The sequence below is a fragment of the Labeo rohita genome, chromosome 25 (assembly GCF_022985175.1).
Source record: "Labeo rohita strain BAU-BD-2019 chromosome 25, IGBB_LRoh.1.0, whole genome shotgun sequence".
Classification (NCBI taxonomy): Eukaryota; Metazoa; Chordata; class Actinopteri; order Cypriniformes; family Cyprinidae; genus Labeo; species Labeo rohita.
Window position 1 is genome coordinate 12,239,284 of NC_066893.1, and position 15,025 is coordinate 12,254,308.

At 31.1% G+C, this 15,025-nt stretch overlaps 2 protein-coding genes across 2 annotated transcripts in view; one reads left to right on the forward strand and one right to left on the reverse strand.

The window, feature by feature from the left end:
• Positions 1-759: 759 nt before the first annotated feature.
• On the reverse strand, positions 760-13,663 carry znf277 (zinc finger protein 277). Its single transcript, XM_051100240.1, has 12 exons — positions 13,607-13,663; positions 12,169-12,379; positions 11,967-12,055; positions 9,274-9,356; positions 7,887-7,978; positions 6,000-6,110; positions 5,314-5,446; positions 5,152-5,219; positions 4,970-5,066; positions 4,835-4,877; positions 3,061-3,235; positions 760-2,479 (listed from the first exon to the last, which is right to left on the reverse strand). The coding sequence occupies exons 1-12, from the start codon at positions 13,638-13,640 to the stop codon at positions 2,293-2,295; spliced, it is 1,323 nt and encodes a 440-aa protein (XP_050956197.1). The 5' UTR covers positions 13,641-13,663; the 3' UTR covers positions 760-2,292.
• A 127-nt stretch (positions 13,664-13,790) lies between these two features.
• The window catches only part of dock4 (dedicator of cytokinesis 4), a 97,346-nt gene continuing 96,111 nt past the window's right edge, over positions 13,791-15,025 (forward strand). The window contains exon 1 of the mRNA XM_051100211.1: positions 13,791-13,979. Within this exon, the coding sequence (XP_050956168.1) occupies positions 13,943-13,979 (37 nt within the window). The 5' untranslated portion in view covers positions 13,791-13,942. The remainder of the gene's footprint in view (positions 13,980-15,025) is intronic.

The window sequence follows — 15,025 nt, forward strand, 5'->3', positions numbered from 1 at the left end:
ATTATTCTGTGAATTTTCGTAAACATGTGAACGCAAAGGTTTTCCCTTGGTAAAGTTGTTTACGCTGATTCACTTCGCACCGACTAACCGCAAACTATGGAAGCCCATTTCTGCCACTGATTAAATAAAGGTTATTGCAATGTTTTTATCTCATAGTTCTTTTATTCTCAGAATTGCATGATACAAACTGACTTTTTTTCTCAGAACTGTGAGATATAAACAAATATAAACTCAAAACTCTGACGCTTAATACTGAAGCGAATACAGTGATCTGTCATGCCACATTAAAGAGCATGAAAAATACATTATTGTAAGACATATTATGTTCAGCTATAAAACTGACAGAATTTAAAAGCTGAAACTTTTCTCTGGGTGCTCCCAATCTGAGCCATTTGCATGTGCAATATAGGCTATACACTCAAAATTATATCGTAATTTTGACTTTATTTTCGAGACGTTTCAACTTTATCTAGAAATTTCAACTTTATTTTCAAAATATTTTGACTTTATCTAGTAATTTTGACTTTATTTTTGAAACATTTCGACTTTATCTAGTAATTTTGACTTTATTCTTGAAACATTTTGACTAGTCTAGTAATTTCGACTTTATTTTCGAAACATTTTTACTATCTAGTAATTTTGACTTCATTCTTGAAACATTTCGACTTTAGTAATTCCGACTTTATTCTCGAAACATTTAGACTTTAGTAATTTTGAATTTATTCTCAAAACATTTCAACTTTATCTAGTAATTTCGACTTTATTCTTGAAACATTTAGACTTTAGTAATTTCGACTTTATTCTTGAAACATTCAACTTTAGTAATTTCTACTTTATTTTCGAAACATTTCAACTTTATCTAGTAATTTCGACTTTATTCTCGAAACATTTCGACTTTAGCAATTTCGACCTTATATAGTAATTTCGACTTTATTCTCAAAATATTTCTACTTTATTCTTGTCTTTTGTACTTTATACTCAAAATATTCTGACTTTATTGTTGCAATTTAAAGTTTCTCATAATTTCTACTTTATTCTTGAAATATTTCAACTTAATATCTGTAATTTTTGTTTATTCTTGAAATATTTCTACTTTATTCCCATAATTTTTTTTTGACTACTTTATTTTTTTTAATATTTTGACTTTTGAATAATAATTATAATAATAATAATTTTGATTTTATTCTCAAAATATTTCTACTTTATTCTTGCAATTTTGACTTTTTTCTTCTAATTTCAACTTTATTCTTGAAATATTTTGACTTTATTTTTGCAATTCTGACTATTCTCGTAATTTCAATTTTTCTTGAAATATTTTAACTTTATTCTTGTAAGTTTTACTTTATTCTCAAAATATTTTGACTGTATTCTTAAGAAAACCTTTATTCTCGTAATTTCGACTTTTTCCAAATATTTTGACTTTATTTTCAAAATTTTTCTTTATTCTTGAAATATTTCGACTTTGTTCTCATAATTTCAACTTGATTTTTGAAATATGTAAACTTTATTCTTAATTGCTATGACTTAAATTTCGTAATTTTGTCTTTTTCCTCAAAATATTAAGCCTTTAATCTCGTAATCTTAAGATTTTTCTTACGTGGCACTAAAATGCCGTTGTACTAAAACGCCATAGGCTTCCAAAAAAAACCTGCTTGGTTTGAAAGTAACTTTTGTGTGAGCTTCATTCCTTATCACGTTATTGACTATACACACTTGTTTTTCTTCACTAATGTGACTGGACAATAAAAATTTATACACATATTAAAACACACATTAGATATAGTGTATATTAAAAAGAATATGAAACTGTATTCTAATATATAAATCAGTATTTTGTAACTAAAAATACAGAGACTGTAACTTCCACTATATTTTGATTTAATATTCCCATTCTTGACCTTGTTTTTAACTTTCTTCTGGGTATTCCTAATAATTTAGCATTATTAGTGTTAATAGACCTATGTATTAATATGACAGTTTGCTTATAGTGGGAATGTGTTGTGTGTAGACTGCTCTGACAGTATCTTTATTAAAACAAACGTTAATATTTACAATGTCGATATGCCATATCAGCCAAAATTTCCCAACCAAAATGTTATTTTCAGTCACATCCTTTCAATTAGGTATTTCCAATGATTAGCGTATGGCATACTTGTATAAATAAAGTTTATTTGACTGTGTTTTCATAAACCCACATTAATAGAAATAAAGAGTCACTTCATTAATCTCAACATATGGTTAATTTTCACACTGAAAACAACGGGAACAGAATTCTCTGGGTGTTCCTCGTCGTCAGTTGGAGCCGCCCCTGTCTTTGAGAAGTTTATTAAGCACACTGGTCTGTTTTATAACCTTAAGGTTTGAAATGTCTTCAGCAATAACAGGAACTTCAGAGATGGGATATGGACCCTCAGATTCGCTCTCACTGTCCGACAGAGCGGTAAGAAGAGCGTCGTTCTCGTATGTAGGAAAGTAGTATCTGGAAAAACAGAATATTATATTTTAAAAACTTTTTGTTTTGTTATTAAGTCAGAATTGTAAGATATAAATTTTCCACTCTGAGAACACAGTCTTTTTTACCTCAAAATTGGACTTATTTCACAATTCTGAGTAAAAAGTAAGAATTGTGAGTTATAAAGTCAGAATTGGGAGATATAAACTCACAAGTGCAAGTTTATATCACGCAATTCTGACTTTATAACTTGCAATTGTGAGTTTATATTATGCAATTCTGAGAAAAAATGGTCCGAACTGTAAGATTAAAAAAAAAAAAAAAAATTCACAATAACATTTTTACATTTTTTTAAATTCAGTAGCGGAGATGGGCTTCCATACCCAAAGTCTACAGAATATTTAAAAGGATTTAGTTGTTAAATTACAGATAGGCCTAATAGTTCATTTCAATTCTACAATGTTTATTAAGTCTAATATTTAGCATAATAAAACATGTAATAAAATAATATAACTAAAAAATAAATATAAATTTATTTTTAATTGTCCAGATGGAAACTCAACTGAATAATTTTTAACAAAAAAAAAAGGGTCATGTGAAGTACTTACTGCGGTTGATCCCAGTGCGAGACCTCAGGCAGCTGCATCACATGACCTGTATTAACCAGGTGTTGCACTAGTTCCTCTTTGGTTTCAAAGTTCTCCTGACAGCAATAACAGCGGCACTGGTGAAGCTCACGCCGGATGTAATTCACTAGTTTCACTTGCTGGTAAAACTTCAGGCCTGGACAAACAACACATATGACATTAAAGACTAGGAATGGGTTTTGATACAAATTTCATGATTCAATTTGATTCGATTCTGACTCACAAGCTTTCAACTCTATTTGATTTACGATTCAATTTTATTCCGCGGGTTGAGAACCACTGACCACAAAACCAAAAGTCGCTGGGTTGTATATTTGTAGCAATAGCCAAAAATACATTGTGTGGGTCAAAATTATAGTTTTTTCTTTTATGCAAAAAATCATTAGGAAATTAAGTAAAGATCATGTTCCATGAAGATATTTTGTAAATTTCCTACTGTAAATATATGAAAACTTAATTTTTGATTAGTAATATGTATTGCAAAGAACTTAATTTGGAAAACTTTAAAGGCGATTTTCTCAATATTTTGATTTTTTTGATCCATCAGATTCCATATATTGAAATTGTTCTATCCTAACAAATCATACATCGATGGAAAGCTTATTTATTCAGCTTTCAGATGATGTATAAAGCTCAATTTTGAAAAATTGACACTTATGACTGGTTTTGTGGTCCAGGGTCACACACACACACACACACACACATATATATATATATATATATATAGTTGGGAGATTACTTGCATATATATACATACATATATATATATATATATATATATAAATAAGTAATCTCCCAACTAATGCTGTAAAATATACAGCAGTTGGTACTACTTTACTATAATGAAGGTTACAATTGACTTTATTATTATAAAAACTTCATTGAGTGTAATTTAAGAATTTGTATGGAAATCAGTTAATTGATTTACATACAAATTCTTAAATTACACTTAATTAGGTTTTTATAATAATAAAGTTACAATTACATAATTATTTTTCTACTCCAATTCGTTTTTGAAACATTTAAATGGTGGTCGTCATAAAACGTTATTTATTCAATAACGGATTCATTCACTAAAATTATAATGATGAATGTTATCTCGTGCATATATTTAGCAAAATGCTGCTCTTTAAAGATCATTTTTCCAGCTGACTAATGAGTTTATAGCCACAAATGTTTTTTTCTGAGGTAAATGTGACATCACGTGACATTGTTTACAAGTGGTTATATTGACCTCTTTCCGCGGTTGAAACGCTGATTAAGCGATTACATGAGACAGGATACAGATTTTGTATTTAGTATTCTTTCTTTTAACCTACCTTAAGATTTTATTCATGTTTATTCGTGCTGAAACTGGTTTTAAAGCGGAGGACACGTTCAGTTTAAGCTGCTTTTCTTGAACTGAGGTGCTACAGTGATCTGTCACTCCACATTAAACAGCGCCAAAACGACATTATTGTTTGAAAACTGTAATAAATCGTATGCAGTCTGAGACTTTATTTCATATCAAAAGTAACAAAGCACAAAGCTTTGGCTATTGCGATTTTTTGGGATGCGACGTGTTCCGTTAATTACCTGAAAACAGGCTAGACTAATCGATCCTTAGGATTTAAGAATCAATACTGTTCCGTAGAAATGAGAATTGATTAAAAAACCATTACTTTTTTTTAAAGACCCTCTTTGTAGTCATGGGTTCTTCTCAAAAACATGTCAAAGTTTTCTGTAATATACTCACTTAAGTCTGTTTTTAATTTGTGCAGGTCAAATTCATGAGTTTCCTGGAGGAACAAAATCATGTTATTATTAACACTGATGTAAAAATGCATAGAAAACATGAAAATATAATTTTCCTCTAAGCGACATCATATACCTCCATGTGTGTGTAAATTTTCTCCATCGTCTCTGCTTGCTGCTCACAAAACAGGCACACGGCACACACCGGATGAGCCTGCCAATCTGACCAATCGCTGCAGAAAGTGCAAAATACTGTACATCACAAAAGAGAGTAAAACTTAAAATGTGATCTTCAGAGTATAAATATAAAGGCCTTACTCATCTTCATCTTCAAAGAGCTCCCTGTCATCTTCAGACTGCACCTCCTCCCATGTCTTCCCCAGCTCCTGCGATATTACAACAGCACAATAGTGTAAACAGGGCGAAATATTGTTTTTATTTAATCAGAAGAGAAACATACAAACCAGCACATGGGCATACCAAGTAATTGATGACATAGAAGCGATCGTAGTTGTAGTTTCTGGCGTTTATTCGTCGATGCTGCTTTTTTCTCATGTGATCTTTCAAGGTGGTTTTGTCCCTGAATGTCTTCTCACAGTACAGACACTGCATGCTATATAAAAATAATAACAGAGTGATAATAGTTTTAGTTATTGAAATCATCATGCTTAAAAATGAGAAAACATTATGTGTGAAAATGGTCCAAAAAATTAGCTTGAAAAATACTAATGAATTAAAGTATTTTCAGGTAAAGGATTTAAAAATGTATAGAAAAATGTTACATATTTACAACTGTTCTATTTTTGCATCTTCTATTTATTTGTCACTAACCCAAAAACTAACCTTTTTTGTTGATTTGGGATTAATGCAATACCCACAAACACCAAAAGAGGGTGCTCATACCTTCACTATCTCCATTTTTATTTTTTTCAATGGTTTGGCCATTTATAAAATATTTTTAAGAAGTAATAGTAAAAAAATCTATTTATTTATCTATCTATCTATCCATCATCTATCTAGTGTAGTATTGCATGCAGAATGTATTATATAATAGTACACAATATTTAATATACTATTTAATACTACATATCTGTAAATCTACATGTATATCCATCTATCTGATAGATTTGTAGCATTGTAGCAGTACTGTAATCTTAAACACTCACTTCTCCAATTTCCACTCCAGAGTGTCGAGGAACTCGTTGCAGTAGACGATGTTGTCAGGCAGGCCGATGCTGAAAGAGTGTTCTTTAGCCATGTGATTCAGCAGTGAAGACCTGCAGTAACACCACAGTGAAGAAATACAGCACTTTAAACTTACATATATGGAGTGCTGATTGCTACTGTGAGTTTAAAAACACACATCATAAAATAATAAAGCAAAAATAGTCTAGATTATCTAGAGAAGTGTCAGAGCGGAGAGCTGAAGATGGGTGGCTTGTGACGTCACTATATTGTCAAAACTGTATTCATGAATATGAATTGAGTTTACTCTGACACAAGGTAATCTGTCTAGGCCTTCAGTCAAATGAGCTAATTAATATTCATGAGTAATGTCTTCACCTTGGTATAACTTAGAGTTTGAAATCGATACCCTTTGCAAATTGAACTGCATGGCCTTGTAAATGTCCCATATCAAATTTATTATAAATTAGAAAATGAATCGAGATGTATTATTTAATATTATATACACTACCAGTCAAAAGTTTTTGAAAAGAATTTTTATGTTTTTTAAGTCTCTTCTGCTAACCAAGCATGCATTTATTTGATCCAAAATACATCAAAAGCTGTAATATTGTAAAATATTTTTTACTATTTAAAATAACAGATTTCTATTTGAATATATTTTTAAATGTAATTTATTCCTGTGATCAAAGCTGAAATTTCAGCATCATTACTCCAGGCTTCAGTGTCACATGATCCTTCAGAAATCATTCTACTATGCTGATTTGCTGTTCAAGAAACATTTTATATTATTATTATTATTATTAATATTTAAAACAGTCGAGATTATCTTTTCAGGATTATCTGATGAATAGAAAGATCAAAAGATCAACATTTATCTGACAGAAAAAGCTTTTGTAATATTATACACTATACCATTCAAAAGCAAAATTAATATTTTTATTTAGCAAGGATGCTTTAAACTGATCAAAGTGATGATACATACATTTATAATGTTACAAAAGGTTTCTATTTCAGATAAACGTTGTTCTGAATTTTCTATTAATCAAAGAAACCTTAAAAATTCTGCTTAGCTGTTTTTAACATCATAATAGTAATAAACGTTTTTTTGAGCAGTAAATCAGAATATTAGAATGATTCCTGTAAGATCATGTGACTGGAGTAATGATGCAAAAAAAATCAGCTTTGAAATCTCAGGAATAAATTACATTTTAAAATATATTCAAATAGAAAATAGTTCTTGTAAAAAGTAAAAACATTAAAAATGTTTACTGTTTTTGCTGTACTTTGGATCAATACATGCTTCTTTAAAAAACATTAAAAATCTTACTGTCCAAAAACTTTTGACTGGTAGTGTATATATATTATATATAAAGTAATTATAACTTTATATATAATTGATAACTTAAAATTAATATATTTTTTTATAAATGTAAAAATATTTTATTTATAATGTAAAAATCTTATTTTTATTTAAAAAAAATAGTTCACCCAAAAATGAAATTTCTGTCATGAATTACTCACCCTCATGTCGTTCCAAACCCGTAAGACCGTCATTCATCTTCAGAACACAAATTAAGATATTTTTGATGAAATCCAAGAACTTTCTGACCCTGCATAGACAGCAACACAACTGACACGTTCAAGGCCCAGAAAGGTTGGAAGGCTCTTGGATTTCATCAAAAATATCTTAATTTGCGTTGAAGATCTTATGGGTTTGGAACAACACAAGGGTGAGTAATTAATGACAGAAGTTTAATTTTTGGGTGAACAATTTGACATCAAGATATTTGAAATGAAATGTACTGATTCTAGAATTAGAGTTCATCAGAAATGAGTTGTCAATGCGAATGACAGTTGTTGATCACCTGTTTCCAGTAAACTCCTCATTGCAGAACATACATGCACGGTGAAATGTTGTATCGTCCCTCTCTTTTTGCTGCTGGTCCAGCACTTCCTCCTATCAAAATATATCAAACTTCATTACAGACTTATTTAGCATAGTAAGACATCACTGGAGTACACATTATAAATGTAGTTACACAATTGTTTTGAGTCTATAAACAATATTTATAATTGGTATGAATCTCAGTGTGGCGTGTTTTTATCATTCTGCGTTTTCTGAAAACCCGCTGTTCGATTGCCATAATCATCGATAATTATCCCAGACGCAATCTGCGAATGATTTGTGTTTAATAAACAGTGCTAATCCTCTCAGCTCGAGTTTCATCAACGTGCAGCGTGTCACCGAATGATTGAGAAAGGTCACAGCTGCACTGTTAAACAGCTGGTCGCCACACTGCAGAGCCCACTGCAGAGGTGCTGAGAACGCTGGTTGCCTAGCAACCACAATCGCAGATTTTTGCCTCAGATGAAATGTGTGTGAGATGATAATGTTGACTCATAATATCTCTGCAATATCAATCTGGGTTGGGGGGGAGAGTGGGGTTTGGGCTTCTCATTGAACACTGGATTAATTATTTCGTCAGTACTTCTAGGTATGTAACCATTGTGGAATTTCTGGCAACCCAGAATTTTATTATTAAATTTTAATAATAATATATATATATATATATATTTTATTTTATTATTATTATTTTTTGTCAGCTGTTTTTATTTCAGCAGTTTAATTAAACCAAATTTAATTTAATTAAAAAAAAAATGCTTTATACTTAAAAATTCAAAATATTCTCTCAATAACATTTTTGATCTATAAAACGACATTTCCTATCTGACATAATAGGATTTGTGGGTAAAAAAAAAAAAAGATTAATAATGAAATAATTATTATTACAGAAAAAATCTTTTCAAAACCATTTTTATTACATATGAAAATACATACTACTATTATTACATCAATATTTATAAATAATATTTTCATAATCCAATCATCTTTAGTTTGGTAAACAAAAGGCCTTTGTTTTATAATAATAATACAAATTTTATAATAATATATAAATAAAAATTAATTTATAAAAATAAATATAATAAGCTAAAGCTTATAATAAAAATATTCCTTTTTTAATTTACAATTTTAGTTAAAAAAAAATACTATTTCAAAAGAGAAAATGTCTTCTCTTATGACGGTGTTACTCATATTCCAGGTTTTCTGCATATTAATTTGATTGTAGGTTGTGCTGCTATTGAATCAGTTTTTAAAACTCATAACCTAATGTCGCACAGGATGGGAGCTGATCCCAGAGCAGCACTTCTAACCTGACCGTTGCGGGTTATTGTCTTTTTATGGACACTCACCAGTCGTCTCTGTTGTAGCTGCTCCCTAAGGATCCTGTCTTCTGGCAGGGCGTCACATAATAGGAAGTAATGCTCTTGTTGTTCTAAAACAACACAAAACAGCTTTTTAGTAATTAAAGTCCTTAGCCGTCTTCAAGAAATGGCTAAAACACATCTCTTCCATCTACATTTGACCTTTTAACACTAGAAAACTCTATTCTATCTACTTGTTTTCTGCCTCTAACACTTGCACTCTCTATTCTATTTCTATTCTAACTATTTGTTTTTCTTTTTAAAAAACAGACCCTCTAAAATGTTTTATTCTAACAACCCTCTAACGTTTTTATTTTTATTTTAAAAACTGGCCCTCTTACACTAGCATTCTCTATTCTTTTTCTATTCTATCTACTTGTTTTTATTTTTATTTTAAAAATTGTCCTTCTCGCACTAGCATTTTCTATTCTTTTTCTATTCTATCTACGTGTTTTTACTTTTATTTAAACATGACCCTCTAACAATAGCGTTTTCTATTTTTTTATTCTATCTACTTGTTTTTATTTTTTAATTACAAAAATTGACCCTCTAAAATTTTTTATTCTAACAACTCAACCCTCTAATGTTTTTATTTTAATTTCAAAAATTGGCTTTCTAACTAGAAAACTCTATTCTATCTACTTACTTTCTGCCTCTAACACTTGCACTCTCTATTCTATTTCTATTCTAACTATTTGTTTTTCTTTTTATTAAAAAAATGACCTTCTAACATTAGTGTTCTCTATTCTATTTCTATTCTAACTACTTGTTTTTATATTTATTAAAAAATTGACTCTCTAAAATGTTTTATTCTAACAACTCCTCTCTAACTTTCTTTTTATTTAAAAAATTGGCCTTCTCACACTAGCATTCTCTATTCTTTTTCTATTCTATCTACTTGTTTTTATTTTTATTTAAACATGACCCTCTAACAATAGCATTCTCTATTCTTTTTTATTCTATCTGCTTGTTTTTATTTTTATTTAAAAAAATTGATCCTCTAACACTAGCATTCTCTATTCTATTTCTATTCTATCTAAATGTTTTTATTTTTATTTAAACATGACCCTCTAGTATTCTCTGTTCTTTTTTTATTCCATCTATTGGTTTATTTTTTAATTAAAAAAATTGACCCTCTAACATAATTATTTTTTTATTTTTATTTTAAAAAAATTATTGGCCTTCTCACACTAGCATTCTCTATTCTTTTTCTATTCTAATCTATCTATTTGTTTTTATTTTAAAAAACAATCTAACACTAGCATTGTCTATTCTTTTTCTATTCTATTTACTTTTTTATTTAAGACTAGCTAGCATTCTCTATTCTTTTTCTATCTTTTTTCTTTTTATTTAGTCTAAAAAATGACCCTCTAACACTAGCGTCCTTTATTCTGTTTCTGTTCTATCTACTTATTTTCTTGTTATTTATTCTAAAAAAACGTGACCCTCTAACACTTTCATTCTCTATTCTATTTCAATTCTATCTATGTGTTCTTATTTTTATTTAAATATGACCCTCTAACAATAGCATACTCTGTTCTTTTTCTTTCTATTTACTTGTTTTTATTTTTATTTTAAAAAATTGGCATTCCAACACTAGCTAGCATTCTCTATTCTTTTTCTATCTTTTTTCTATCTACGTGTTTTTATTTTTATTTAAAAACTGGCCTTCTAACACTAGCATTCTCAGTTCTTTTTATTCTATCTACTTGTTTTTATTTTTTTTATTAAAAAGTTGACTCTAACAGTTTTTATTCTAACAACTCAACCCTCTTAACGTTTTTATTTTTATTTTAAAAACTGGCCTTCTAACACTAGCATTCTCTATTCTTTTTCTATTCTATCTACTTATTTTTATTTTTATTTACTAAATAAAAAATCTACTAAATGACTAAATGTAAATTATTATTATTATTATTTTAAATTTAGTGTTGCAAGTTGCAACTTAAACTTATTGTAGTTCATTTAATTGCCAAGACAAGATTTCTAATTTTTATATTTATGTGTTTCAACTTATGTGATCTTATGTAATCTCACAATTTCAGCTTCATTTCAAATAACAACATTTTTATATCTTTAGTTAACAATAACAACCATGATCTGTGGCCTTGAATCTATAAACAACTATGGTAAACTAATGTTAGATTATCACCAATATGTAATTTATAACCCAAGTCACACAATGTTACAAAACATTTCTATTTCAGATAAATGCTGTTCTTGTGAACTTTCTATTCATCAAAGAAACCTGAAAAAATTCTACTCAGTTGTTTTCAACATAATAATAATAATAATAATAATAATAATAAATGCTTTTTGAGCAGCAAATGAAATTATTAGAATGATTTCTGAAGGATCATGTGACTGAAGTAATGATGCTAAATATTAATTTTGAAATCACAGGAATAAACTACATTTTACAATATCTTCAAATAGAAAACAGTTATTTTAAATAGTAAAAATATTTCAAAACTGAACTGTTTTGTTGTACTCTGGGTCAAATACATGCAGGCTAGGTGAGCAGAACTTTAAAAAAAAAACATTAAAAATCTACTGTTTAAAAACTTTTGACTGGTAGTGTACATTCAAATTAATTTTAGTATTAGTATTGTGAATTCTATGTCAATTAACTAACATAATGAAATGTAAACACAAAGTTGTTCAGCCCAAATATGTCTTACCTACAGGACCTTCAGAGTTGGTCTTGATAACACTGCAGAAATCTGTGATGGGCTGTTCTGTAAACCGTTTCTTCCAGTACAATATGTACCTGCAACAAAACGATTACAGCTTTTTCATCATTTTGTGTTATTTGTATTGTTCCTGATGAACATCTCATTAAAAAAAACACTGAGACAGGTTACAAATCATGTGAATTTTCACCGTGGAAAGTCTGCGATGAGTTTGACATCAGCAATAACCAGCTTGTGATCCAACACCATGTGCTTGAGAAGCTGGTCTTTTTCAGAAGCGGGAAAAGAGTCTGAACAGAGCGCACAGGTCACTGGACGGCCATCGCTGGAGGAGGCGAGAGAAGCGCTACCACACAGGTGCTCGGGGAAACAAAGCGGCTCTAGTATACAATCCTGCTTAGCTGACAATGAGAAAAAACACAATATTCACACATTTAATAAAATATAATGCACAAATGGCTTTGTGTTTAAAATGTCTAAAGCCACTGAGTCATTAATGCAGACTGAAGTACTCCAGCTAGTGAGAAAACCTTGTCTCGTACATCCCACTGCCTCACAAGATGTCCAGTTTTCACACAAACAAGCAGCTGATTCACACAAAATGACGGTGTGACTCATGTAAACCAGAGGTTATCCATTAAAAAACCTGATGCATTTGTACTCCTAAGTGCTATTTGTTTGTCTCTTTTTGAAACGAGCTTTTGCATTGACAGATTAAAATGTCAGTGATCACCTTATTAGAAGATAGTTTATCCATATCAGTGTTGCCAAGTCCACGGTTTTCCTGCAGAATTGGGCTACTTTAACACTGTTGTCACGGGTTGAAGCGACAACAATAACGTCATATTTAGCCCCTGAAATACGAGTTTATCAGGGGAACCCTAACAAAAAACATGTATTTTTTCCCCCAGAACACTATTGGGATAGTTTTGAGTAGCAACAGGGTGGATTTTGTTGTGAAAACCTGGCAACCCTGATCCACATCAACAAACTTTGCACTCTAGGCACCCACTCCTGGCTAAGGAAAAACAGCTTAAACTAGTCTAATATGGTCTGTTGGTTTTAGCTGGACTGATTAAGCTGGTGTCCCTGCTGAAAAAAATAAAAATACAATAAAACAGCTGGTTGGCTGGTTTTAGCTGGTCATCCAACCTGGTCTTAGCTGGTCAGCAGGCTGGTTTTACAGAGGTTTTGGCCACTTCCTTAGCTGGTCAGGCTGGGAAACCAGCTGGGAGACCAGCTAAAACCAGCTGGTTTTAGATGTTTTTTCCCTTCAGTTTTGCTTGTTTTGGCTGCTTCCAACTGGAAGACCACGTAGACCAGCTAAAAACCAGCTTTGCAAAAACAAGTTTAAACCAGCTTTGACCATTACGAGTTCGAGTAATAAAATAGAACAAGTTATTATAAAAAAGGCATCATGAAAAGCCACGACAGACTTGCATTACGGTAGTTATTTTTTTGTTTTGCAGCTTTAACTTCGCAATAGCTAACGTTAGTCGCCGTAGTTTACGGACATGTTTAGGAAAATCAAAATATAACGTGATACATATTTAAGCATTAAATATAAAAGCAAATAAGTCAATATAACATTAAAATATCTGCCAATATTAATAATTCGGTTCACCAACCTGTCAAATTAGTGTTGTGCATCGGAGCAGCCATGATTTTTCCCCCAATCACGTGACCCGGTGAATGACGCATTGACCAATCAGAGTTAAACCGCCGCTGTGTATGCGGCTACTGGGTGTTGTAGTTCTCCACCCAATCTTTCTCATTCATTTCCTACATCTCCCATGAGGCGATGGTGTTTTTCTTCAGGGCTGAGAAGTGTGGTGTATGTGGGATGCTGCTGTGGCTCTGCCCTCAGAACAATACAGTGCAACCCTGTGTAACAACAATATGGATAGTATCCGCCGTAATTGCCCTGTTTTATAGCACATTTTCTTTGACTTGACGCGGAAAAAATGTGGATACCGACTGAACATGAAAAATATGGCGTTGGTAAGTCATATATTTACATTATATTGCCGCATCGTTAATAAAACGCAAGTTAGATCGCTGCAGGTGCGATAATGAGCCGTGACATCTACAATCTGATGCCAGATGAAATGTCACATCTTTTTCCGTTGATTTCAAATCTTGAAATCAAGTGACAGATCAATGCATAGCGAGTATGCGTTATTATTTTTTAATTTTTTAATTACCCGACTGGAATTATTTATGTTGTTTTCCTTCATTAATTTGAATGGTCATCTTGAATAGCCCTTATATGCAGCAATAAGAAGAAATAGCCGCAGTAAAGGCAGATCTTTTGTTTTCCTTTGTATAGACGCTGTAATTCATTTACTGAGCAAATGATTTTACGTCTGAAGCTGAAACAAGACTGTTTTTGTTTTGGAGAAATGTCATATTCATTATCTGTTCTATCTATTATTACATCAACAGCAACCAATACGTATTCGACTTACGTTGTATTTGTATTTATTTGTTATTTACATTTTTGTTTACATATTTACATTTGAATGTTTACGTTTTTACATCTGTCTGTTTGTCTGTTATTCCATCTGTGATCTGTCTTTTTTTTCTCTCTGTATTTGTACACACACACACCCTTTTTGTACATACTGCTAAATGAAATATGCACTTAAAATAAGGCATGTATTTAGTGCCATCAAATTTTCAGGGCAAGTTGTGTCAAATGATAACCTCAGCGATACTTTTGATTTGCTGTTTTTTGTAAGTTTGTTGTGACAGCAGCTGACAGTTTGAAGGATGGTTTTTGGCAGATGAGCAGTCTGGAATCTGCTCATCTCTCATTGGCTGACGGGTAGAGATGGACACAAAGTCACTTGAGCGGTTTGAGGAGTCCAGCAGTCCAGTGGAGTTCACATGGGCTTAAGGTCTCCTGTGATGTCGTTGACTACAGCTTTACTCAAATAAACAGGATGACATTTGGTCATTCCTTTACTTAGAAGGAGAGAAGGTCAGAGCGAAGAAGAAAGGTAGTTTGAGGGGGCAGGAAAGGTGCGACAACAAACCTTAAATTG